The sequence below is a fragment of the Porites lutea genome, chromosome 13 (assembly GCF_958299795.1).
Source record: "Porites lutea chromosome 13, jaPorLute2.1, whole genome shotgun sequence".
Taxonomy (NCBI): Eukaryota; Metazoa; Cnidaria; class Anthozoa; order Scleractinia; family Poritidae; genus Porites; species Porites lutea.
The window spans coordinates 22989403-23016349 of NC_133213.1; the positions used below are offsets into that span (position 1 = coordinate 22989403).

Below are 26947 nucleotides of genomic sequence, written 5' to 3' on the forward strand. Positions count from 1 at the left end.
TTTAACTGACTGTTTCCGTACGCTCCCCAAACTTTGTTGAGCAAAATCATGCGAAATATATTAATGAAGAACACGCTAAACCTTGCTTGTCTCACTTCGGCGATCTGTATAGTTACGCATATTTTCGGGGGGATAAGAAAAACATAAAGCGTATATTTCGCCGATATTGACTGAGTTTAGCAAGATAATCATAAGCGAAGCAAGGAAAACAGACCAGATAATCGGCGGAAACTCTGTCAATCGAAAGGAACCAAGACAAACAACAGGAGCTTGCTGTAAACAGGTACTTGTCAGGGGCTAGCTATGGTGATCTGAACTTTCTTCTTTAATTCTATTTTTATTTTTTCCTGATACAAGACTTATTTGGCGGGGGGTTCATTCCTGTCACGACGTAAACATGAGTTAACCTTAAAACGGTTGAGAGCAGTATATTTCGATTAAATTACAGAGCAATGACATGGACTAAGAAAACAGAAAATGATAACCAAGTTGACTCTAAAAGACACTACTTTGACCGACGACCGAATGCCTTAAAAAGCCCACCGACGCGCGCGTTATCGTGCACACTTCAGCATTTACTACCATAATCCCTGCTTTTCTCTTTCAAAAGCAGACTATTACCGAACAGGGGCACCCAACGACAATTTTCGGGAAAATATCTGTTCGGAAGACGATTTGAGACCTAGAATTTTCGGAACATTTGTTGTAAAATTTCTTGCTTGCCTGCCTCTCCTAGGATTTTCGAACATCTAAAAAATGGTAAAATTGCCCATTTTCAACGGATTTTTACCCTAAAAAGGTTACCTAAAATTTTCGGGACCCTTTTTTCTGGCTGAAATTTTCGAACAGGTAAGTTTTGATCCCTATAATTTTCGGATCAGTAGACTTTCAGCTAGGAAATCCGAACAGATGAAAAATTTTTAGGGGATAAAAATATGCCCATATCCACTGTTTAAATACTAAAATACGTTTAACAATGCTATGTTTAAGTGGTTTTGAACTATATTCTCGTTGGGTGCCCCTGACCGAAACAGTAATGGCTCTTGGTGGAGTAGCCATTAAGCAAACCGTAACATCGTTAACTGAAAGAAACGTTCGAATACTAGGAGGAAACATTTGCTTAATATAATTAACTAAGGGTAGCGCTTTCCTGAATAAATTCACTTAAGTGCTTTTTTTTTGGCATTTAAGTTAGTAAGCAATATCCTTTATAAAGAAAAGCAGATTTCCTGTTATTTTAATTTGGAAAGAAAATTAATGTGCGTTAATCATACTGTAGATCTTTAAAGCAGGTCGCTAGGGTATTTTTTACGCAGTGAGGTTGGGTAAGACTGCAATCCGAAAAATTTCCTTATCGCCAAGTCCAGAACGACTGATTTTTGTCAGATCGGAAAGAATAAAGGTGGAAGTTCGGACAATCCAATTAGTCCATTAGTTTTACTGCCAAAAGTAAATTGAAGTTTATTACGATGTAAAATAAATGAACCGAACAAGGAGGAAGTTAAAAAAAAATGGACGCAATTATTGGGATTTTTCGCAATTTCGGTCCGCCATGAACAGACCGGGTGGTCGTTTCCACCCATCAAGATGTAAGTTTGAACATATATAATACAAAAAATAATAACTAAAATAAATAATAATAATGATGATAATAATAATAATAATAATAATAATAATAATAATAATAATAATAATAATAATAATAACAGTTCTTCTTTTATTCTTTTAACTTAGTTGTGGTTGATTTCCACTGACGCGTTTTTGGCTACGCATGTTAACGAGCGTAAATTTTCATCACGTAAATAAAATAGAGGCAAGGTATAAAGTGTTGATGTTAAAAGTGAAGTTGAGCGAGGTTCTACTTTTACGCTTACGTGCGACCTTTCATACATTGCCTCTATTTTATTTGCGAACGTAAATTTTACCCACGTACGCAAGTAAGAATTGCGCGGCAGTGGAAATCAACCCTTACGGAATAAGATTTTTACGCCTGACTCCGTCCAGTGACTCCAGCATAGGCACGCAGGCTTTAAAATAAGTGAAGACGGCTGCGACAGGGGCATAAAAACAAAAGAATATCAAAACTTGATCTGCTTTTCTTGATTATTATGACTTTTAAATAACATTTATTTAATACTACAGATATCATTCCGTGGAAGGAAAGGCTCTGCATAACCGTTGCACAAGCAAAAACATAAACCCAAAAACAGACAAACAAAACATGACCCACTTCACGTACGAAATCCATCTTTTTTGTCATCTCAAACTGGACTATATTATTTGCCTCAAAGCAAGTTTTGCCTTTCCGCCGTGGTTCATAATTGTGGCTGTGTCTATGACAGTGCGAGCCACTGGTGAGCCGGACAGGGCATGTCACTGGTGAAGACAGGGTATGCCTAGACTAGACTTAGGTAGCTTTCTATACGAATCCAAATATCGAAATTTTATCGCACTCGAAAAAGCAAAGGACAATAAGCGTTTTCTTTTCTTTTTTTTCTCTCTTTTTTGGCTGAAGGCATCATACTCTCCTCTCGATTCAAGTACACAGGCTTCCAATAAACCGTTGCATTTTTTAAAAAAAAATACTCAGTGGAAATTATCGGGGTGTTTTTAAGACCTTGCCTCTGTTCAAAGGGCTTCGTTGGGTGGTATCTTACGGCCGAGCCTTTGATCTGGTCTTATTTAACCTTAATAGCGAATTCAATAGAATCGTAAATTGAAATACACACTTCAATGTCTGCAAAGGCAAATTAAATAAACGAAACAAAATAAAACATATCTTGCATTCACTACCGGGTCAATTTATCAGTAATGTTATGATACCAAATTTGTATAATTCTTAATCGCGTGGGAGATCTGTACTTTTTGAACGAAAATAGGTCATACTGAACAGTAAACTCTTGTCTTTGCTTCAGATGATGCCGGGTATCGTACATCTTCTCGCCTCTTCTAAATTACTAATTAAAGCATCTATCATGACGGAGAATTCGAAAATGAAAAGCGATATCTTAATATAATTGACTGACCCTTTTAGAATCCAGATTAAATTATCGTCATTTGGTCTTCCATCACTTTGGCTTGTTAATATCCCAAATTATTAGCTTAATCACGCAGGGACTCATAATTTCATTACATTTACTTTCATGACTGTTTTAACAACGCTGACATGCTTTTAGATTTCAAAAGTATATTGACAATTTCCATTGCCGATCTCGTTTAATTTTTCGTCGACTTCTTTTTTTAATTAATAAATCTAAGGTCTTTTGTTGATTCATTTTCTGACTTGACGTAGTTCGATTAACAACAGCTTACTATAAATGGTCATTTTTTCTCATTTCTAGGGTTAAATTGAAAAGACTTTTAAACGGCTTACCAAATAATCTCACCTGATCTTTTTCAAGTTACACTTGAAAGCCAACCACAATTTCTGCAAACCTCTGAACTTCGCGTTTGGCTGGTTAGGTCTTTCTTTACGAAAATAGATGCGTACAACAGTACAGGTACAGTTGTATATTGTGTGGGCGCCTTCGAAAACAGTTTTCTTCCGTTCTTTTTAAATCAACATCCATGTTTTCTTTTTTCAAACTCCCACGTATTTGTTACATATCCGTATATGAATCATCATCACCTTCAGGGGTATGTGCCGTAAAACGCATAGTGTAATATCGCTTAACATTGATCCGTCGTGCTCGTTGATCATTCCAATCACATCGGCTGGTTTTATTTATTATGGGCGTGATCTGTAACAGAAAGAAAGAGAAATTACTCAGCTACAAGTTAAGTTTAGAGTAGACTGAAATTTTGTTTTTCGTTTTTTATTTTTCTAACTGAGGGTAATTATTTTCATCTTAGAATCGATAACAAGGGGGGATGTGATAGTCTATTCCACTTAGAAATACGCATGATTTGACATTTGAGAATCCTCATTGGCTCTTAAGCACCAGGTGCTCGCAATAACTTTTGTAATGAGACAAATATCCTGCTTATTATCGAAATTTTACATCTTACCAAGACAAAACGGAAGACATGGCTAAGAAACAAATGCCAGCATAACACAAAGGGGGATTGGAGTACTTTATTGAAGATCACTCGGGGTGAGTTATAAAGATACCAATACGATGAAATCTCGTGTCGCTCCATTTTTCAATGCTTTTCAGTTCATTATAGTTGATGTATATTTGCGGGTTTGAAACTACGGGTTTTTACCACTCGTAATGAAGACGTGTCTAACGTGGTTTCACTTTTCCTTGAGGCACTTTCGGTAGTGGTATTGTGTTTGCAATTAAGACTCCCTCAGAAAATTTGTATAAAAAATATAATATATGTGCGATTCTTTAATTGTTATCACTAACGAAACGCATGCTGACTACAGCCGTCAGGTTTTTCAGTCACTCAGGTTAAAATTTTGAAGATCGTCGAATTTCAAGTAGGTCACTGGAAATCGTATAAAATAACAGAGAACATTGACAATCTCGAGATATTTCTTAATGAGTCTGTTGGTAGCACCGTTTGCTGAAGCTAGCTAGCTTGGTGTTTCTTTAAAGCACTGACATATAAGCCAAACGAATTTTCATGACAAAAAAGAATCGATCAGAAAAAGAAATGAATATTCAGTTTGTACCCACCAACGTGATAATATAATAAGGCATTACGACAAATTGTTTAAACTAGAGTGGACTTAGTAAGTTAACAATCAAGGTACATTACCATAAACAATCGGCTTACGTTGACATGGACCACGCATACTGAAAAGGACTATTATTAAGTAACGAACAGATAAAATTAAACCGACGAAGTCGAAATTGTCGCTAAAGCAGAATTTGCCTTTAGTTTCCTCTACAACTTAATTCAGCAGTCCCTTTGGAGTTCTAATTATACGCAAATGCTACGAAACAATTCAGGATGTAGTTTTTAGACTTGCGGAGCAGGTGGTCGTTTTCTTGATTTGGCAACATTAACAAGCCGTCTCACTTTTTCTTAGCCGTCTGTCGAGAAAAATTCGCTACCGAATATAATAGCACGTTCAGGCCTTTTCACACAGAATTCATTTTATAGACACGAGTTCTAACGAGGTCTTTGTTCTTAGAACTTTTCATTGATAAACGGATGGGAACGAAGACAGGAAAGAACTTATCTAAGTTGAGGCCTTCAAGACAAAACAAAACGAGATGAGACAATGTTTACTTGGAGTCTTAACCCTACTACTAAATCAACTTTATCGAAATACTTGAACTTTTAGTTACAAAATTAGTTAGTTGCTACTTAGAGTTACACAACGGAAAAACAAATAGAATATCGGTATACAGTCAGAGCGAAAAATTAGTAAGCCGTCCATTTCAGAGTCAATTAATGGCTGTCATAATGAGGCATCCGCTGAAATATATCACGACCAAATGGCAGGCTCAGTAGTGCTCCCCATTGAAGTTACATTTTGTTAAAGTTATCCGCTGACCTATTAATTTCGATTTCACTGATCAAAATTAGTATTTAAAAGAAGCTGCGATTTTATACCTAGCAAAATGTTTAACAATTCAACTGTTCTTTAAAATGCTGTTTTATCATGGGCGCTTCAGCTCTATCAGGTAACTAGTGATAAATTGTTTCCACTGTTGGACATGTGACAAAGCTCTTTGAGTGGCCAATGTACTTTCACTAAGGCGGGAATCGATTGTAACCAACGGTATACCCTATGTAACAATATCGGTAATGATTGTAGCAGCATGTAGTACTTTTAATATTTTGTAACAACTTTTGAACGTTTTTATTCCGTCTTAATCCTGTCATATTCAATGAGCAGTTTGTGCCATTTTCGGCCCAGACGTTTTGTTGTTAGTAATTATATCAATGATTTGGCGTTCACGATGTCTTGTTTTTGCCCTCGCAGATGATTATCGTCGTCAACAACAACAACAACAACAACAACAACAAAGAGTACCAACGAGGTTAAACAAATGAACACCATCTAACCAAGCTGTGGGAAAGCCAGTTGATGACACTGCAATCTAAAACAAGGATTGGTAAACTTAGAACGGAAAGAGCCGATAAAAGGGTTACGATAAATGTAAGTGGAAGAAGGTTTTGTACATGGGACAGCACGCTAAAGAAATATCCAGACACGTTGTTAGGCAGCGAGGCAATCAAGCTCTACTTCGACAATGACAAAAAGGAATATTTTCTCGACAGAGACCCCCACATGTTTCGATACATTCTTAACTTCTATCGTGACGGCAAGTTACATTTATCCAGCGAGGACTGCTTTGGCGCCTTCCACGAAGAACTTCTCTTCTACGGAATTAACATTGACAGCATAAACGACTGCTGCTGGGAAAGTTGTTATAATCTCTCTAAAAAACTCTGCCTGAAAGGGAATTTGGACGAGCAATGCGGATGTACAAAGGTGGAAGACGCCCGAAATAAATCGTTTCTTCGCAAATGGCTCTGGGACCTCCTCGAAAATACAGAAACAACTCGCCTGGGGAAATGCGTTCAGGCTTTCATCGCAGTTCTTATTTATCTTAGTGTTGTATGCACAATTGTTGAGACAGAGCGATGCACCAACGACCTCTCATGCGAGGAAAAATATCCTCTTCTTTTCTTCATAATTGACGCCTTCTGCGTGAGTGTCTTCACTGCGGAGTATTTGCTCAGATTATATGCATCTGATAATCGTCTTAAGTTCCTAGTGAACAAGATGAATATCGTGGATTTGATGGCGGTTGCACCGTTCTACGTTATTCTTTTATTTCAGCATCTCTTTCCTGGATCATCTTCGGCGGTGGAAAAGGCCAGCGGCTTGATGGTTCTCCGCATGCTCCGAGTTTTTCGGATACTCAAGCTTTCCCGGCATTCTAAACACATGAGGCAGATGGGAAGGGCGTTGAAGAGAGCGATTGTGGATTTGGGCTTTCTGTTCTTTGCGTTCTTGTTGACGAATATTTTATTTTCAAGTGTGTTGTACTATATTGAACAAACAAAAGCTGAGGAGACAGAATTCAAGAATATTCCCGAGAGCATGTGGTATACCATAATCACTATGATGACCGTGGGGTAAGAAAAAACAATTTATTTCATTGGTTGCAAGGCCAGGTCAGTGTGGCCATTTATAATTTGATTTTACGCAACTGAATCACGTTTGAAAACAAGTTCCCTTTGAATTTTTTTTTAAAATGAATTTTAGAATTTTCCTTGATTCGAAGAAAATAGTAAAAAAGAAATTTAATCGCTGAAGAAATTATTTGTTTTCTAACGAAAATCATACTAGTCTCTCTGCTTTATACGAACGAAAAACCTGCCTTAAGAGGCTTGATAGACTTGCTACAAGTCGACCTCTTGGCGAGCGGAGCGAGCCTTGGTTGGTCTAGAAGCTTGACTGTTGCGCCAGTTTAGATATTCTATCGTTCTTACAAACAGTTTCTCCTTAACATTTTTCCGAGCCTTTTCCTTGCCCAAAGGAAATTAATCGCGCACACGTTTTCGAATTAGGATGCTTTCGTAGCTTTTCTCAACTGTTTCAAAAATTTCTTCAAGTTCGCGAATTTTGAAGTCGTCAAGAACACCAGGTGTCTCGGCTTCTCCTTTTTCTTAATAGTAAACAGCTCCTTCTAGACTCTAGGTTTTTTGGATGCCTTTATATGCTCAACCTGATTATACTCATAAATATTTTCTTAACCTCGCACCATGCATAAAACAAGGACAAACAATTAGCCGCGACATCAACCGTGCGTCTGGAATCTTACAAATCCTAGCCAACGACCAATCACAGTGCATAAACATTCGGTACACTATGCGAAAGAAAATACAACTTTTGGAGCTCTAATCAGGCACGTATAGAAGTTTTATTATCACAGTTTATAGCGGAGCTCCACAGCTAAGAAAATTTGGTTATCTATCCATCCGAGAAAATTTTGGTAGTCCGGTGACCGAATATCCGTTCGTCCATCCATACGTCGACACTACAGGCGAACCAATGTAATATCTCACACTTTCTAGCTACCTGCAACCTTACATTGCACATCAATGTTGTGGTTAATTGACAGCTGCCAAAACAGGGTATCCGCTGACCAATATCGCATGGCCATATCGCGGGCTCAGGTGTCGACCCGTCCAAGCAACGACATGTTACTAGTTTTCAACTGATTCCAGGATCAACTCCAAGTGGTTTCCTTTGCAATGGTTGCAAATTAATTGTTTGCAGTGAATCAAAAATTCATTAACAGGAACTATTGCTTTTCTTTTCAGTTATGGTGACATGGTCCCAGTAACAGTTATTGGCAAGGTTTTAGGCTGCGTGTGTTGCTTGTGTGGCATCTTAATGCTAACTCTACCGATACCAATTATACAAGAGGGAACATTGAAACCTAAAGAATCCTGAGCACAACTCTCACTAGCCAGGGATGGCAGAGCTTATGAATCCAGAATGTGACAGTGTTATTTCAGTTATCTCAGACGGAATCAGGAGTTGTAAAAAGTAGTAAAGAATAAAGAATAACAACTGAGTGTCTGGATCAAGTCAAAACAAGAGAGGATAAATAAATAAATAATAAAATAAATAAATCGCCCACATTGGATAAATGTTAATGGAATATTGACATTATAAGAAATATGACTGAAAGATATGTGCTATGAGAGTTGACAGAAATATCAGGCATTTTTTCAATTATTGAAGAAATAAACAAACAAACAAACAAAATACAAGTCCTTAAAACATAAGCATGTCTTGGTTTCTATCTGTTTCGATTTAAACCAATAAACCCTTTGCAAAAAAAAATTCCTCCAGTCGTTCGCATGGTACAAAATCGCCATGTTAGAAAGCAAGAGATGTAATGGGGTAACACAACAACGGAAATCACCATTTTAAATTATGTAAGTAGTGTAAGTCTCGTTCCAGTGCGTTCCTTGTTCTTCAGCATAAAATTGTACTACGTGAACTAATGACCAGCTGCAAAGGGCCCATCCTGTTCTTCTAAATATTTGCAGTAATTCTTACCTTAAGAGTTATATCTGTCGCGGTTTTGAGAAAAACACTAACAGTAAGAATTTCCTTCCAAAGATTTCAACGACTGTCCGTTCCAAAAGGCCATACCATGGCATGTTTAAGCGTTTCCGTTTAAGCATTTCATCGTACAATGAGTTTCTATCTTTTGCGTGACCTCGAAGGAGCTTGCTTCCAGGTCGAAATACAATTAACCAGCTCGTCGCTTTCACCCCGCAGGCGGGTATCCAGCGGTAGAAAACATTGCCAAATTTCAGTTAAGATCTCACGGCCTAAGAGCGCTATTTTCGAGCTGTAATATTCCCATCGGAAGACATTTCATAACATATGATTTTCTCCGCTTCCGATCCGAACAGTATTTTTGGTCAGCAGTCTTAATTTAAGCGTAAACATTGTTGTGTTTTACCCCTCCATCTGTATCGTGACTTACGGCGTTTGTTAGCTGCTGACATAAAAAGGCATCCAGCGCTAAAATTTTGAGCTAAAGCGGTGTATAAACAGCTGGCCAAATAATAACAAGCCCTTTAGAGGAGAGATTGTTGCTTTCACCAAACCTTCCAATCACGGAATGTCATAAATTTAAAAGTATGCATAGGACCGACTTGAGGGGCAATCAGTTAATAATTAGACTACGAGTAGTCCCCCATTTTTCCTCAGGGATAGTAGAGCGAGCGAAACGCGATCGCGCGTGAAAATCACCCCACGCGAGAAAAGGAGACACGCGGCGGGGAGAGAGAAAACTTTTTCTCGCATGGGGTGATTTTCACGCGCGCTCGTGTTTCGCGCGCTCTACTATCCCTGAGGAAAAAGGGGGTACTACTCGTAGTCTAGTTAATAATAAATTCAGGATTATTTCTCTATTTTATCTGTAAAATACAGCGGGTGAATGATTTATACGCATCCTTGTATTTCAAAACGGGAACTTTCCCTCCTTCCATCTGAGCCGGTTAATTTCACGCTGATTTCAACCCACGCAATTGTTCCAATTGATCGAAAAGTGATCGCCGGGATTCCATCGGCAAAAGTACACCTAATATTGATCATTTATTTAGTAATATTTTTTGCCGACACAAATCAGATGGTATCACAATGAGGGAAGACAGTGTACCATTGGTATTCCCAAAAAATGTGATCGAATGGAGTCACGAAGAGGAGAAACAGTGTAGTTTGTCATCTTGCTGGGAACCTCTAAAAAGATGGATACTTTTTGTTTTTTCTACAATTACACTTGGCCTTTTTGATGTTGCAACAGACAAGCAAAATTTTTTTTATAAAATACGTCTCAAGACGTAAGGATTTACGCGAATTTATATTACTCGTAGCTATAGCAGTGTTACATTAATATTTTCGTGTTCTGTTCTGTTGTTTAATCGGAACATTAATCTTTTCCTGGGACGTTTGGCTGGCCTATTGGGAATTTAAAGGCAATTTTGATGAAATAGTGCTGGGCAGAGATTTTGAATTGCGAGAATATGTCTACAAAGAAAAAAATGTACCTGTATTTAATAACTATCCTTCTTGAAGATTTTATTTGCTTTTTGTTAAACTTTTATATGGTTTACTGTGATTATCCTGAAAGTGTCGAAAAACCCATGTTTCATTTGCCATCATGGCAGACCCTAGCTCTGACGTCATCACTCGTGAGCATCGTTGTAGCGTTTGGAAGGCTGCTTTGGCTGAATTATCATTGTTGTAGAATCTTTGGTTGCTTTTCAAGTGGCTGGGAGATTTCTTCGTGTTGTGTTTGGACTAATACAGTATTTGCATATTTCGGTTTGGCTGTTATGTTTTATTTCTTTTTTGGTCAGTTTTTACCTAAAATAATTACTTACAAAGTTCGTCAAGCTAAGCGGGCACAGGAAGGAAGCCAAAATATTGTTTCGATCGTGAAAAATCCATGATGTTTATCGTCACTTCAGCAAATCACAGAGTAGAACGCATAAAGAGAAGAAACCTTGTTTCGTGGAATTTATTCGAGCGATCTCATAGCAATGACAGAAAAAGGGATTTGGCTGAAGCAAGATAAGAAGTGTTCTGATATATTCTATCATATAAAGCCTCACATTCAAATCAACCACCAATGGAACGCCAAGGATCGATATGATGTCATAACAACAGAGTATAGCTGGAACAATGGTGACTGTTCTTTGGTTAAAACGAACGGGAGAGAAATTTTTACGGCAACATGTAACCCCCTGTGATTTGAAATCGAACCAGTATGGTGCAATTTTACCTACCGAATTGTATACATGTACGACGCAAACTGGGAGCTTCACCACGTTTTACAATTTAATGTGGCAAATAAGACTGATGAATACTGCGAACCAGTTCATCAGAATAGGATGATTAATGTTTTAAAAGAAGATAGTTTTGCAGACCGGATGTAATATTGAGTTACTGCGAGAAGGCAGCAAGACTGAATAGAAGCCTGTTTGGCGCACAGACCTTAGAGTTTTTTAGTAATGAGAGAAACTGACCTTGAGTGCGTTACGTGCTTGTCTTTATTTTTCTGGTGACTTTTACAAAACGCTATTCAAACTGCGTTCTATCGCTTTACGTTTCAGAAGTAAAAATATGTCATAGAAACGTTCCAATATATAATATCATATCATAACCGAATTTAAATGAAGTCCAAAAATTTAGGTCATTACTGTGAGGTTCATCCGTGGGACTCAAGACAGTGTCAGGTGATCTTTAGGACACGTGACCTTAAAAGTCAGTCAGCCGTTGCTGGCCACCGTCGGCTTTTAAACCGATCTTCTCTTGTTCTTGGCTGAAGTCTCGCGGATAATTTTTCATAATCAGCTAGCGTTGACTCAATTTGCAGACGGTTACGATATCCGATAAAATGACATCGTTGGTGAAGGATAACAACAGAAAAAGGCACGGCAACCGACAAGCTGTGAGGATGAGCCATTTACTTAGTTCAGCTCAGCTCAGCTCAGATGTTTAGCCATGAGAGCGCTGGAGGACATGGCGGAAAATTTCACACTTTTTACGAAGAAGAAATAACCTTCTGCCTGAAAACGTTGAAAGAACAGCAAAACAAAACTCGCTGGATAAAAACAGCTATCTAAAAGACAGTAACTAAAAACGTCCTACCGCCTTCGGTTACTCGATTAAAAACTTTCATAAGTCCCTGGCAACCGGACACCACAACAAGAGGAAATATTACTGTTTTACCTGAAACTGCACTTGAAAAGCCTGATTAAACTAGAATCTTATATCAGTTGTCATATGCCTTAATTGTTGACGCATTATTAATGCTGCGCGAATCGGTCGATCATGACCAAGATATGACATGAAATCGATTGAGGTCTCTGTACACGCTGGATAGTATAGTAGATACAGTAGGGAATGATGTATCCTATCATAAGTGCTCTTCAAACCGGTTAAACTGCGACCGTTCTCGGCCTTTCATTGGTCAGAGTTATTAAGTTGGACTTATACTTGTCTCCCCACCACAAATACTTACCCCGGCCCATTCTACTTCCATACCGCTGTTTGAGAATGACAGCCCCCGCTTCATCTCAAATATCCAGGACCGCGCAACGGAAATGAAAAGTTTGAAACTCCAACAGTCTTGCGCAGTAACCCCGACGTAATAATACCTCTGCTCTTAAAGACGACTGATGTATATTTGCGTGCGCATATTCTTCAGTCAGCTGACATTTTGAACCAGCGCCTATTAAAATCTTCAGTGGTGTTTCCGAGAGCAACGAAGAGGGAGCGTGCGGTGTTGACGTACAGTTTGTCGTTGGATGCAGACTCAAAGCAACAAGTTTCTTACACCTCTCATCCAGTAGAAACTCTGCAATTAAGGACTCTTCTTTCAAGGCCTTCATCGCTGACTGCAAGACCTTCAGGTATGCAACTAACCAAGAGTAATCAGAAATTTATGAAGGTTATTTTGGTTTGAAAAATTCCCCCCTTGTTTCGGAGGTAGTGAACCGACCATATTCGACAGAGTTATTGTTACTAACTCAAATTGATTTAATTTTTTTTTACTGCGTCTTATTTTGAGGTTGCATGGGCTAGCTGCCGAACAAGGTAGAAAGGAAAATTCCCTAAATAAATGATAACGCGGTTAGTTTTGTTAATGCTTGTCGGGGAATACGTTTATTGTCCTGTGTATATCCCATCCGCCTTTGAACAGTTAAATTAGTCTGGGTTAATTGTACAAGTCAAGGCGGTGCGTATCGCTCTACGATCGTACATCTCAAGATGTAATAAGTCTAGAAGATGCTCTGCTGAACGTCGTGAATTAACCAGCGAATTTTAAAGAGCTTTCCGTATCTTCACGAAAATTTCTATGCTAGCCACTGATTTGTCCTGATCATGTTTTTGTCGCCGGGTGATTGAATTCTAGTGAAATAATGGAATATATGAACGCATTAATTACGATTTACGTACCGAATTTTTACTTTGAAGAGCTTCGCGTTCGGGTTTAAAGGGTCTTATAAAGAGACGAAACATAATGAACTTAAATCCCTTTCATACGAGCGTCAACTTGCATCAGTATATTTCTCGCGTACTGGATGCAAATGATTATTCAAAGAGAGTAAAAGTGAGTCATTAATAATAGAACTAGCAAAAGGATAATTGGAATTGTTTTTACTTTTTGTACGAAGAGAAAATACTGGTCCATACTACGAAACTGCTTCGCTATCATTAAAACCCATTCCTTTGAATGTAAACAAAGAGGCATTACGGCATTGGGCATACAGAGCGAACTCTCATTGGTTAGAAAAATGACAGCTGTCACGAAGTGCGACCAATACACAACGCGTGATTTAGTCATGTGCGCATTCAACCAAAACAATTCAATTGTTTTATGACTGACATACAGGCGAAGGCCGCTGAACTTATGCAAATAAAAAAATATGAATGACTTACATGGAAATGGTGAACCGAGAGATCTAGAAGGTCAAGCCTGTAAAATTTTAGACATTTAATCATTCCTTGGATCACGTTTAGCACCAGGTACAACTATATTTTCGTGAGTTGCTTTGTTTTCATAGTCGAGTGCTGGCAGCTTGACTTGCACGTCTACTGAACGCAAATTTCGTCCCAAAACGAGCTTGTGCGAGCGAAATGGAGAGTTAATTCTATTCTAGACATATTTAAAAGATAGTTTCACTTAATCTTCTCGGTTTAGCTAGTAAAATAACAATGTTCTTCTCGATCATAGCCTAATGCATTGTCATTCTCCAGCTCTGAAGTTTTGATTCATTCTTCTTGGTTAAATCGAGTACTTCATGCCCACACAATTAAACTTCAAAACCACTATTTAAGAAAATTGACTGAGCGTTATTCACGTTCGCAGGACGTTCTAAGAAACCTGTGAATGAGAGCCTAGCGATGAGCATAAACGAGTGAAACACAAGCTGGGAAGACGGTGCTATTACGAGGTAGGGAACTTAACTTAAGTGAATAAATTTTGATTCAAACACGTGCATATATAGCGGCCGTGTACATGTAGTTAGCAATTTTAATCTGTTTTAATATGTAATGTTGAAAGTCTTAACTGACTGCTGCTTAAATTACAGGCAAAACAGCGCTTGCAAACTTGTTTTGGGTATCCTAAAAATATGAATAGAGGTAATTCTTTAGTTCTGCCCTAGACCATGCAAGTTTTGAAGAGATCCATGTAAACTTTGACGTTTGTGTGCTCCTGCTCGTACTCGTCTTTTAAACGAAAGGGACAGAACGGTTAAAAAGTAACGCGGGAATCATTCATCGAGTATTTGATGATGAGCTTTAGGAACAAATAGTTGATTAGCTACTTTTATTGTTTGAAAACGTATGAAAGTCTATTCGTCGCTTGTTTGGGGTATGACGCTAAGACTACGAACTTTTTTAAAAAATTAAAATGCTTTATCAACTATTGGAGCAACACAATTTGCTGATTAAATACAAACGGAGTTAAGCGTAGCGACTAGTGCAGGGAAAGTTTTCTTACCATTTCTTATTTGGTAATTTAAACCGCATAAATAACCTAGAATCGCACTCTTTTCAAGCTTAACAAAGTACGCTCATAAAATACTGTTAATGATATATCTCTCACCCCATAATAATATTACAGTAGTCACATGACTAGTGGCGGGATTTAATTATTGATGCGACTCAGTAGATTACTGTCAATCACACTCTTACTCCATTTCCTTAATGTCAGCTTTAAATAAATCGACACATGGCCCACCATTTCAGATCAAAAAACAAATGTGGTTGGGGGTGGGGGGGTGCTGGGAGGCGACAGGGAGGTTGGGGTGCAGGAACACTGTGGTTGGGGTCTGGGCTGTTTTGCTAACTGCTTGAGACAGACGTGGTAGGTTACCTTCTGTCAGAGAGTGAGAAATTAAAATAAAGCTGGAGTACTGCAAGCAAAAAGTAAGTATGCCTCAATAAGTCTATCTCCCCCCATGGGGATAATATGGCTGAATCCTCCATTAAGCAAAATTCATTCGCCACGAAGCAAACCTCGGAAGCAGATGGGAGAAGAAAAGGAAACTATCATATTTCTAGAAAGAGCCCTCTTTTGACGCAAACGCTCATTATTTTACTTTTGCTGGAATGATTTACTCATAACACTTTTATCACGGTCAAACGAAAGCGCCCGCGCCGTAGGCTTGCCTTAACTTTATCCTTATTCTGTACCAGTATTATGAGGAAACCTGTTGATACATGGTTTGTGTGGTGGGTAAAAAGGAAAATTTGCAAATCGGAAATCATCAACAGTGATGTGTGCCCAGTGGATTTGTTACCTTTGCGTCCTGCATCCCTGACGCATAAAATTCCCCGAAGACGTCAAATAATTCATGAAAATGCGTCCAGTAGGACGCAAAGATCGGTCGATCGATCTGAAGATGTGTTTTCAGTTGTAGAATGCTGTTCGTGTGATTTCTGTGGCAGTTATTACGGCTGTCATTTAACGAACAATATTTATTTTAGCCTTTGTTATGCTTTAAAATAGAAGAACTATATTTTGATTTCAGAATACTGTCATATAGAGATTTGTAGTCTGTTCTCAGATTAACTGTCTGGTTACATAAAAGCCCAAGCATTTTCATTTGATTTTCAAGGTAGGACTCGTTGCCTTTTGAACTGGGATTCATTGGTTCTGGACTGGGAATAATGGTTTCACAAGATGAGTCCCAGGACTCACCACAGCTATTTGTAACAAAATCACTTGTGTTCCATGTAAACTAATCCCTGTAATGTAGGTACAGATAGGTCTGTCCGGATTTTGCTTGGCAACTTTTGGCGTTTGGAGCAACTTTTTGCGGTTCTAGCAACCTCGAGCAATTTTTTGTCTTTCTGGGCAATTTTTGAGCAAAATATAAACACAAAGCACGAAAAAAGTCAGCGATTTCATAGAAAACTTCAATTCATTAGAATTTCGTAAAGGTCAAGAGAGGATTTTCCTCTGTGGGAAATGTTTAGCAACCTTTTGAACACACAATCTCTCAGTACGTTTCGCAGGCCTTAAAGGGCAATTACTACCGTATGAATAATTAGTTAATATCCTTAAATTTTCACCCATCTTTAAAGCTAAGTTTCACTTTTTGGCATTCTAGTAAGCAACTTTCAAGCATTTTACGAGCACAATCGGGGCAGGAATAGGTATAGAGGCAACAGAACAACCCTCGCTACTGGGAAAAAATGCATGGGGCCTGGAACTAGAAACAATGGAATAGGCTCATCATGCATCATACAACGGAAACATCCCCCCACGCAAAGACCAATATAAGTATTGTGTCCTCCCGGAAATCGATATCCTTCAGCAATTGTCAATCTTTCTTCGTGACTTTTTTCCGCCTAACACTCCAAATCATGAACAACGATCTCTCTGCCATTTCAGTAAAAATTTCAAACATTAAATGTGCCAGAAATTTGCTTCCCCAAGATAAGATCTTTAAGATAAGAACTTTATTTTAGCACGGTAAAAAGATCAGCATTGCTGGTGGGGTCGTGCACACAACAATTACAAAAAAAATGAAATAAAATAGGGACTGCTGAAATAAAATGTACGATTAAAAATTAAAAACTGTTAAAAGTGCTAAAACAGGTCGTGAAAATGTACAATTAAAAATTAAAACTGTTAAAAGTATTCGTAACCGATATCTGTATTTTTAGTAGTAGCTAAGATTGGTTCGAAGTTCATGTTATCGGTATCAAATTTCCCTCAAGTCAGTCTGCGTTCTCCCAATGTATTTATAACGTGGTTCCTCTTCTGTCCACGCACAAGAGAACACCAAAGGCTGCATGAATAAATACGGAGTGAATTATTTTGGGTTAAAGGTCACAGCTGAGAAACTGGATGTATAGACAGGGGTATAAATTTCGTCTTGAAAGTCAATACGCTCAATTAAGGACACGGACAACTGGCGCGTCTCGTAAGTGAAACGTTTTTTTTTTTTTTTTTTAACAAATGTTTGCGACCTTTTTTATCATTCTTTTAATAGAAAGCATGAAAAGGTAATTGTACAGTGCACGTAAAATCGATTGCGAGTTTTGACATCTTTGCTCTATTTACATTAGCAGTTAATAGCTAATCGATGCATCCGGTGCATTGAGATAAATACTGGGAAGAATTTCAAGTACTGCCGCCCTATCACAAACCTCCTTGTCTGGAAGCCGCTCATAAAGTAGACTGCTTGTTGTCCGCCTTTCCTCGCAACATCCGTTGAGTTCTCATCCCACCCCAGCCAGCGCGATCGCAAAAAACGCCGTTACAAAAAGGGACGGGGACGAGACGAGAAAGGACTGGCCAAACACAATTTTCTTTGTTTGGCAATTTAAAATTCGTCATGCGCTTTCACATTTGCCAAAATTGATAAATGAGTGAATTAATAATTATCAAACAGTCTGATAAGCAATCGTGAATAAACAATTGTTTCAACAGAGAGAAGATAAAGAACCCATCTTATATGCTCTTAGTCAAGGAGGGGGGTAACAACAGCTTCGTGTGCAATACTTGGTTGAGGCGTCATTTGCTGTAAATGGCCAAAAGATAATTACACAATGCATAGGGTTAATTTCTACTCTCGTAGCAAATTCTGCAGACTACAAATTGTATTTAAATGTTCCAAAGCCAGTTAAATGCAACTTTTAAATAACATTTTGCATTAATTAAAGGCTGGAACAAGTGTAATGCAATGCACCACGCTTAAGTTGTTTTTGTGTTGCTAAGTAACTGATCATAAACCGTGTTAAGTACAATTGTAATTATAATTAGTATTCAGACTCCTTTTCCCCTTGTGTTTCTTTCGATTACCATAAGTTTATGCCGAACGTATTACATTGTCTCTGAAGTCTTGTTTTAAATTTAAACCAAGCTCCGGAGAAATCTTAAAGAGCAGAACAAGATCATTAGCACGCAATATTCTTCTTCTATTACCCAAGCCAGTCATGGAACCATGACTTTTACGTCAGTGTATTTCGTTGCATATTAGTACTTGAGAAGTTCTTGCTTTGTATGATAGCCTATGAATATCTCAGTCCAACTATTTGTCTAACCGTTTAAATTTCGTAAACTTTAATAGTGGTTGAGACGCATGGACCGCAATCATCGAATGCCTCTTCGCACTTCGCTTGAAAGAATCGTATTTCAGGTTGCTAAGGACTGGGAACGTCACTAATATTAAAATTCATTCATTCATTCAATTTTAATTGGTTAATCCAAATTTACAATTATATTTTCTCACTACCCACAAGTAGCAAAAGCTAGTCTAGGTGGACAGTGTCTGTACAAAAAAGAAAAAAAAAGACGCACTCCTAATATATTAAATTCACAAGTGAGCTAGAGTAATTTAGATAAATAGACGGTCCTATCTCCGGGACAACATACACATTACCTTAATCCAAGAGATAATGAGCTCATTCTCTCTTGCTTAATCTTAACTGCTAGTTAGATATGGCGATAGAGCGGTTTTCATTTGAGTGTCGAAAAGTAATTGGTTTTGCACTTTCTACACGATGCGATTGGCTTAAAAGATTCGCGCCACCTTTTCATCCAATCAGAAGTAAAACCAAAGCCAATTGTGACGCGCTCGCATGCATTTTCCCGCGCTTTTCGTCAGCCACATGTAATTACTACGAGTTTTGATTGGTTCAATGTATTGTCTGTGTCCTATGTGATTGGCCAGAGTAATTACCTTGGTTTTGGTTTTACGACACTCAAACGAAAACCACTCTATGAGAGGTGGATCCCGCCACTCAACGTCATTTTTAAACAACTTTTTTCCGCCTATGAGGAAAGTGGTGTGTTTCGCAAAGTACTTTAGGCGAATGTTGGCCTTAGGTATATATCAAGCAGTCATTTGACCAAGTATAGGCTAAGAAAGCAGGCTTCTTGCATCCGATAAGCCCAAAAACAGATCACAGAAGGAAAGAAGAGGAAAAATAGAGAGAGCAAGTATAAAGAAAGGAAGGGAAGAGGGAAAACAAAACAATGGTCGCACCCTAAGCTTTTATATTGGCGACAGAAGAGGTCTAGTTTGGCCGTATACAAAATCATTCATGGAAGGGGAGGGGTGGCTGAGAGCGTTACGTTAGAAGTATTTGATCATGGGCCGTTTTCAGTATGGAAGTCTTGACAACCTAGACGTATCAGTGGATTGACCGGATAGTTGGTCTGCTACACAGCCGTTTTTAGTGTCGTCACGCTACGCTCCTTGGGGAGGAGCGTTGCGTGACGACACTGAAAACGGGCTGTGTAGCAGGCTACTGGATAGTCTGCTCGTTGAAAACTGTGGTGATATATTCGCCGAACGCATATTAGTTCTGTGAAGTTTGTCACAGTTATAAGAATAAACACCTCCCATCTATTAAACGCCCCTGCTTGGGATCCCAAAATTAATTAGACGCCCCTAGCGTCTATTTAATCATTTACAGAAATCTCCTGTCCTGTCCTTCAGAAAGGGTCACCATGGCAAGTGATACAAGCGGCGCCCCTGTAAACGGTCACGGAAAAGACGAAGAATCGAGTTCGATATTGCCTGGACCAGACAGCCAGATCCCCGCCATAGACGACAGTGTTATTGCGGATGATGATGAAGGGCTTCCTTTTATTTCCGCTGTGTATTCGCTGGCGCCGGATGACAAGACAAACGAGTCTCCAAAATCAGGTTGGTTCATCAGTTTCAGAGGATCGTAAGGGAGAAATTCCTTATTCCTTGTTTTAATTCAAGTCTCGCACAAGCCTGCGAAGAAGCGAGTAATCTTCCTATTGAGAAAATGGTCACTCGCTAGTTCTGTTACTAAATTGAAGTAAATCAAAGTAGATAAATGAATTAATAAATAAAAAAAATACAACAAGCAAGAGACAAAGAACAACATCAAAACATTTATCAGCAAAAGATCCTGAAAACGTTTGAGGAATGAATGTTTATCCATGTTATGATGAAATTTCTTCTTGGGGAAATGTACCGCATACTATTTTGTTCAATTTATACGTTTTTGTTTTTATTTTTTAAAAATATAAATTGGGCTTTGTTGGCATGAAATTATGCTATTCAGGTCGATCCAGATGACTGATAAAGGATCCTCAAAGTTGTCATTTTCGGCGGCCGAGCTTTCATAAGCCCTATTTACACAGACCATTTTGTCGCACATCAAAAGCCGCGGTAGGCGCGATTTCAAATCGCATGTGCAAACCATTGGCGATTAAAATTATCTTTATTTGTCTGACGGTACGATCAAAGTAGATTTCGTCTTCACCGGGCGCACTTATCGTGGCGTTTACGATTGAAACTTGACCTTTTAAATAAACGTTCATACTTAGGCCATTCAGTGATAAGCAGTTCTTCTCCGTTACTCCACAAGGCTCTTTTTATCATCTTCGAAGTAGGGATATTGCCATGTATATAAATTTTAACACTTACGATGGGAAACAACTAACAATGAGTAAAAATGACAACCTTCTCCTAAACGGGGAATGCATGATGTTTCGTACGTAAACTGCCGCATATAATTGCATCCATTGCTTGTGAGAAACGTGGTAAGCTCGGCAGGCTATTTAAACTTCAAGATATGGCTCTTTTAAACGGACCTTTAGGCTCGCCATTTGTCTTCGGGTGAGCGCTATCGTTCTGATAAGTCCCCTTCCCACCCGCCCTAACCCCGAAAAAGCCCCAACCCCCTCGGTGAACAACGGAAAATAATCCCCCCCCCCCTTCTCGAATAAGATCCCTTCTTCCGGACCTTAAGTTCCACCTTATTATAATTAATAACCAAATCATCGAATCTGGTAAAAGCGCTAATATTGTAGGTTTACACGGTGCCGATAATCAACGGCCCTCAAAGGGTAAAGGTAATGAGACGGGAGATAGAATGGAAGTTAAGTCTATTGTATATTTCAAATTTTCAATCTATAATATTTGCTTTGCAGACGCTCAAAACGTTGGCAGTTTGAACTCTAGATCAACGACAGGAGCAATAACGCAGATGGTTGATTTAGGAAAGACTGTTTTTCTCCATTCATGTTCTGTTGTCAATAGTGGTACTTTGTCAAACGATGATCCAGTTTCTATAAATGTTGCTCGAGGAATTCAATCTACCACAGGTCAGAGCAAGGAAGGTCTGACAACTCACAATTTCGGTACCAGCACTGTAATAAATAGAACACAAAATGAGGGTGCATGCGCTTCGGTAGGAAAAATCACTTTGGAATCACAAGAACGAAAGACAAGTCCACTGACGACTGAAGCTATTTCACGGACAGCATCAACAATGCCAAGTACAGCGCCGAATCTGCAATCAGCAGGGAATATGTCGCATCTAGTTAGGCTGGTGAACAGCGTGAGCAACGCCGATGCACCTAAAACCACTTCTTTATTAACATCTACCAAGGTCGCTAGTGGCGTTTCATTGCCACCACCGGCAATGCAAGGGCTTGTCCCACCCACTGCGCCTGCTCCGGCTGCCGCGCCAGTAACACACTTGCCGAGAAAAATTGCGATGAAGCAGCCTCCTTCGACTGTCGCTAACAAACTGACATCTATTGTTTTGAACCTTAAACCAGGCGAGGCTCTTCCGAAGGCGTTAAATTTACTGGGCCCGGACGGGAAATCAGTGGTAGTTTTAACTCTACCCGAGGGTGGTAAGCAACTTGTAGGCGGGAAGGTCTTGATTCCAATTCCAGCTAACGTAGTATCCCCTATTGCTGCACCCCCTAAAGCTGCTATTGTTAATAAGGTGTATCCCATTGCGCCTCCCCCTGCCAAAACAACTGTTTCATCACCGCAGACAAGTGTCACCCCACGGCTGCTTTCTGTCTCAGGTTCTTCACTAAAACCACCCGCGCCCAGCACTGTGCTAAGTTCAGTAGCATCAAGTTCCGCGAGCGTTTCGAGCCTTTCTCAGACGCGTTTGTCTGTTGTAAGTGCGGGTGCTTCTGGTAGCGTATTAGGAAGCAGTGTTAGAACATCGCCAGCTACTGTAACAACGCCGACAAATTTAAGGCCGCTGGAGCCAAAACCGCCAACTTCAACGGCTGAACAGTCGACTGGCCTTTCACCTCAAGACGCGAAAATTCAAAGGCTTAAGGAGCTTATTAAACGGCAGGAAGAAGCCGTAAACAAACTTCGCGAAAAACGGCGCCTTGAAATTGATCGAATCAGGGATCCTTCGTTAACGTCCAAGCAGCAAGATGATTCAGGAACGGAGGATTCACTGAAAAGCGAAAGGGTTCCTTTAGCTGAACAAAAGAGACCTTCGAGTCTCTTCGCTGTTCCTCTTCCACCAAAGAAGCGGATGAAGGATTACGATTCGAGCTTCAAGTCAAAAGCTTCCAAGGCGTCAGATACTTCGGCAACACCTGACGGTGCATTTATTCCGAACGCCGATGACAAATCTTTTGTGCAATTGGTTGGGTTGGAGAACGTTGTAAATAGCATTAAATAACAGTAAAAGTGGGTTAATACTATGAGTGGTGGTCTTACAGCTTTAAAAAGGACTTATTCACTTTGCTTTTACTTCTAAAGAGCCAGAACAATCTTCAAGAGAGCATGTTCGCGAATTGCTAATTTATTTTTACTTGTTTTGATATGTGGTTTTTCGGCTTCAATTTAGTTTGTAAATCAGAAAGCAAAGTTTACTTAGAAGAACTTGTTGAAGAGTGAAGTACACAATTTGTGATAGGACCGTTATAAACTAGACAGAAGACGCGGACGATAGTTTTATTAAGTGGACTAAAACAATCATTAAACTTTTCAACTTTTTTCAATGGCTTGGCAACTGATTTCTTTCCTAGCTATTATACCCGTTTCCCTTTGTGCTACAAACACAAAAGGTGCAACTTCGTTTCCAAGGCCTCCCCTCTCCAGAGTGCCGAGAGACCTTGGGAACTACCTGCAGTCCCTGTTAAAGGTACCGTAAAATTCCGAAAATAAGACCCGGGGTTTATATTTTTCAAAGACCCTCTTTGAGGGGCTTAATTTTGGAGGGACTTATGTACGGAGGGAAATTTGCGTTTCAAAATCGATTGGGCTAGCTTGTAGTGAAAAGAGAATTTACCATTTTTGCATTGATTTACTTTGTATTCAAGGGCAAATTCCAAGTACAAGCCCCCCGGGGACTTATATTCGGAGGGGGGATTTAACGGAGGGTTCATTTTGCGTACGATTTTTTTTTTTGGAGGGGGGAAGGGGGCTTATATTTGGAGGGGCTTATTTTCGGAATTTTACGGTAGTCAAGAGCAAAAGAAAATTACTTTCTATGTCCATTTTTCGGGACAACACTTAATGCAAGACAAATATCTCGCATAAATCAACAAACCACTTAACTCAAGTGTATGTACTTATTCAAGTTTAATGCGATAAGATGTGACCACCATGCAAGTAACTTAGACCAACCACTGGGTAACCAGGTTGGATTCGCGGTAAGCGACTAGCTAGCTTAGATGAGTTGGGTATTAGGCTTAGAAATGGTAGGCTTGGGATCGACGCTCGGCTGGAAAAAGAAGGTTCTGCCTTTGTCTCACATGCAAATGGCTAGACCATTAGGTTTCCCCGTGCCTATTTTTCAATGTGCAACACCACTAAAGACTGATGATATTGCCCGCAAATAATATGCACCAATTACACTATAACAAAGAGAATTATGATGTGGAATAAACTGGGTGTGTGTGCATTAAGATACCACATTTTAAATCATCTGACGGATTGAAATTTTACTTAAAACATTAGCGGCAGCTAAAAATAATGTTGACAGTATTGTTCAAAAAGGTTAGGGAAAGTTTTCACGGTGGCGTGCTCTACCTCTACATCTGTTGTCACTTCACTCATCAGACATCTCAGGAAATGTCCATACCACGAATCTGGATATTTTTGAAACCGCTTATTTTTTAACCTGGATTCGTTCGAACAGGACCTTAACCGCTTTGGAGAGGGGTTTCAAAAATATCGGGATTCGTGTGAACCTAGACTCATACCGTAATCTCACAATGAACCAATAGCGGCAAACTCTCAGGCCATGTTCACACGAATCCGGACATTTTTTAAAACGCGTATTTTTTTTAATGCGGATTCATGTGAACGGGACTTAAACCGCTTTGGAGAGCAGTTTCAAAACTATGCGGTTACAGTGACCGACTTCACTGGTTTCGTGTGGCCTCGGTGGATAGAGCGACCGCCCGGTTTTTGGAACGTCATAGGTTCGAATCCTGTTGGGGATTCAAATTTTTTTCTTTGTCCCACGCTTGTGAAATGCTGATTATTACATCTTCACAGAAAGTGTGTGGTTTAAAAAATATCCGGATTTGTGTGAAAGTAGACTCGTACAGTAAACTCACAAATGAACCAAAAGCGCAACGCCTTTAAATGCTAACATCCGAGCTGACTATTCATATCCGTTGTTATTGTAAAGCGGAAACGTCCTGTTGTCCTGCCATCCTGGGCATTTGACTGTCACCTTACATTAGCTCGTCTCTTCTCTCTACTGCCAATCTTGTTCTGATTCAATGTTTGTTTTGCACCCATCATTATAAGTAACGTAGGGTGCAAAAAACAACCCTTTATTTCGAGTCGACCAGATGACAAGGGCCATTATTTTAGTCGGTTCCTTTCAGACACGAAAACGAGTAATCGGGTCACTTTTCATCTTTGTTAAACACTGGAGAACTCTTTAACGATTAATATACTTGTGACCTGTAACGAGCGTTGGTTTGCTGGTCGATGTCGAACTAAAATATTCGGTCAAGAAAGACAGAAGCAGCCATTAATCATGACAGGGAACGCCTGAGTTGAGAAATATCTAAAGAAAATAAAAATAAAATGGAAAAAAATTAGACTCTTAAACTTGTAGAGCTGTCTCAAACGAAGACTAATATAATGTTTGATTGAAAATGATTCCATAACATTGCTCGATATCACAGAAGGAACAGTGTATTTGATGTTGAATATTACATGACTATCCTGTATTATTTGAGGGGGGGGGGGGGGTGGGGGAAGTTGAGTTGATATCCTTGATTTGCAGCGCGCATCGCCTACTCAACTTAAAATTGTGACATCCAGATGGGTCTTCCGATCAGCATCTTACTCTGCATGCGTTTGTTGCAAAGGGCTGTACTTACGCTAACGTCGTATGAGTAGACAATACCTAACGCTTAAATATACAGTAATTAAGCAGTACGTACATTCTGGGTTTGAATTCCTGTGATTAAATTGTTGTTGTTATATACGTTTCCACTGAAGTTTAATGCCAGAATCAGTACCACCGCCAGTCTTTTGACCCGTCGCCTATCTTTGAATGGACTCACATTGATACTGTGACGCATCAGTTTTAAATTAGGGACCAGATTTCGATTGTTCCAGATAAAACACAATATTTCTGCTTACCTCTTGCAGGCCTTCGTGATCGAGACCGTAATAATCCCACCCTGTAGTTCGAATTACGTCGTTATCGTTATTCCACTTGGCGTCGTTGAGTTCGCACAACTTTTTATCACCGCTGTTGAGTTTCCGCTCAACATTAAACGATTGGCACCTCGTATCTCTCAAGCAAGCATCCGCACATTGATGAGGGGTTATAACAGATATTTCTTTCACCGAAAATCGCAAGAGCCTTGTTTCCTCTTTTACCTTGAGAGATTTCTGGGCACAAGCTGCGTGAATTTCTTCAGCACGAGAAAACATAAAAATAGTAAAAGATAAGTAATATAAGTGTAACATTTCAATGACCATTTTGATCGACAGTTCTTGTCTTTGTAGTCTTTCACCACGCAAACCTCATCTTAGGAATAGTTCAAGTCTTCAATTTAACAAAGAAACCAATTCGCAGCGTCGCTTCTGATCTCTAATCTTTTGTGCTTTCGGTGATAAAAATCTCTTTTCCGTTCCTTTAATTACATTTTAATCAAATAGAGACGTTTTGTGACTTGAACTAAAAGCTGTATCTACAGAATTTTTAATTAAGATATGTTTCAATAAATACAATGAATGGAAAGTACGATAAGGGGGCGAAACAAAGAGAGTTAAGTAGTTCATGGTTGAAGAGTAAACATTGGACATCTGAGACTACAACTTCGTTTATGAACTGTTTTGTCTTATACACTATAATGTACAAATACTCGCCAAATGAGACCATAATAGTGATTTAAAAGAAAACGTAGTGTAATTACCTTCAGAGAACTTTAAATTTCGCATTTTGGGCGAGTTAAAATAAAGTAAGTAATAGTGACAAGTCCATTAATGTTTTGCGACATCTTCGTAGATCAGTGAATTGTGACGTCATTCGCAGGCGGAAAAAGATTTCATATTGATTGCAAAAACGTGACACCATTCCTTTGTTGTATAATAGCTTCATTGAAGGATACAAACTCGAGGAAATGGAGGATGCAAACACAAAGCTCATAGCAAGAAATGGAAAATGGAACTTGTCACGTCTACTTCTTTAACAGAACATCGATCTTCACAGAACAGTAAGGAAGAAAAAAATATATCAGCAAACCCACAG

At 39.1% G+C, this 26947-nt stretch overlaps 2 protein-coding genes across 2 annotated transcripts; both read left to right on the forward strand.

Moving 5' to 3' along the window:
* LOC140923156 (potassium voltage-gated channel protein Shal-like) lies at positions 1 to 8693 on the forward strand. The gene is made up of 3 exons (XM_073373232.1): positions 1 to 283; positions 5885 to 7047; positions 8239 to 8693. Exons 2-3 carry the CDS (start codon positions 5990 to 5992, stop codon positions 8369 to 8371), a joined length of 1191 nt encoding a protein of 396 aa, XP_073229333.1. The 5' UTR covers positions 1 to 283; positions 5885 to 5989; the 3' UTR covers positions 8372 to 8693.
* Positions 8694 to 14043: 5350 nt separating this feature from the next.
* LOC140923020 (uncharacterized) lies at positions 14044 to 23219 on the forward strand. The gene is made up of 3 exons (XM_073373076.1): positions 14044 to 14403; positions 19912 to 20121; positions 21384 to 23219. The coding sequence occupies exons 2-3, from the start codon at positions 19923 to 19925 to the stop codon at positions 22895 to 22897; spliced, it is 1713 nt and encodes a 570-aa protein (XP_073229177.1). The 5' UTR covers positions 14044 to 14403; positions 19912 to 19922; the 3' UTR covers positions 22898 to 23219.
* Positions 23220 to 26947: the final 3728 nt, after the last annotated feature.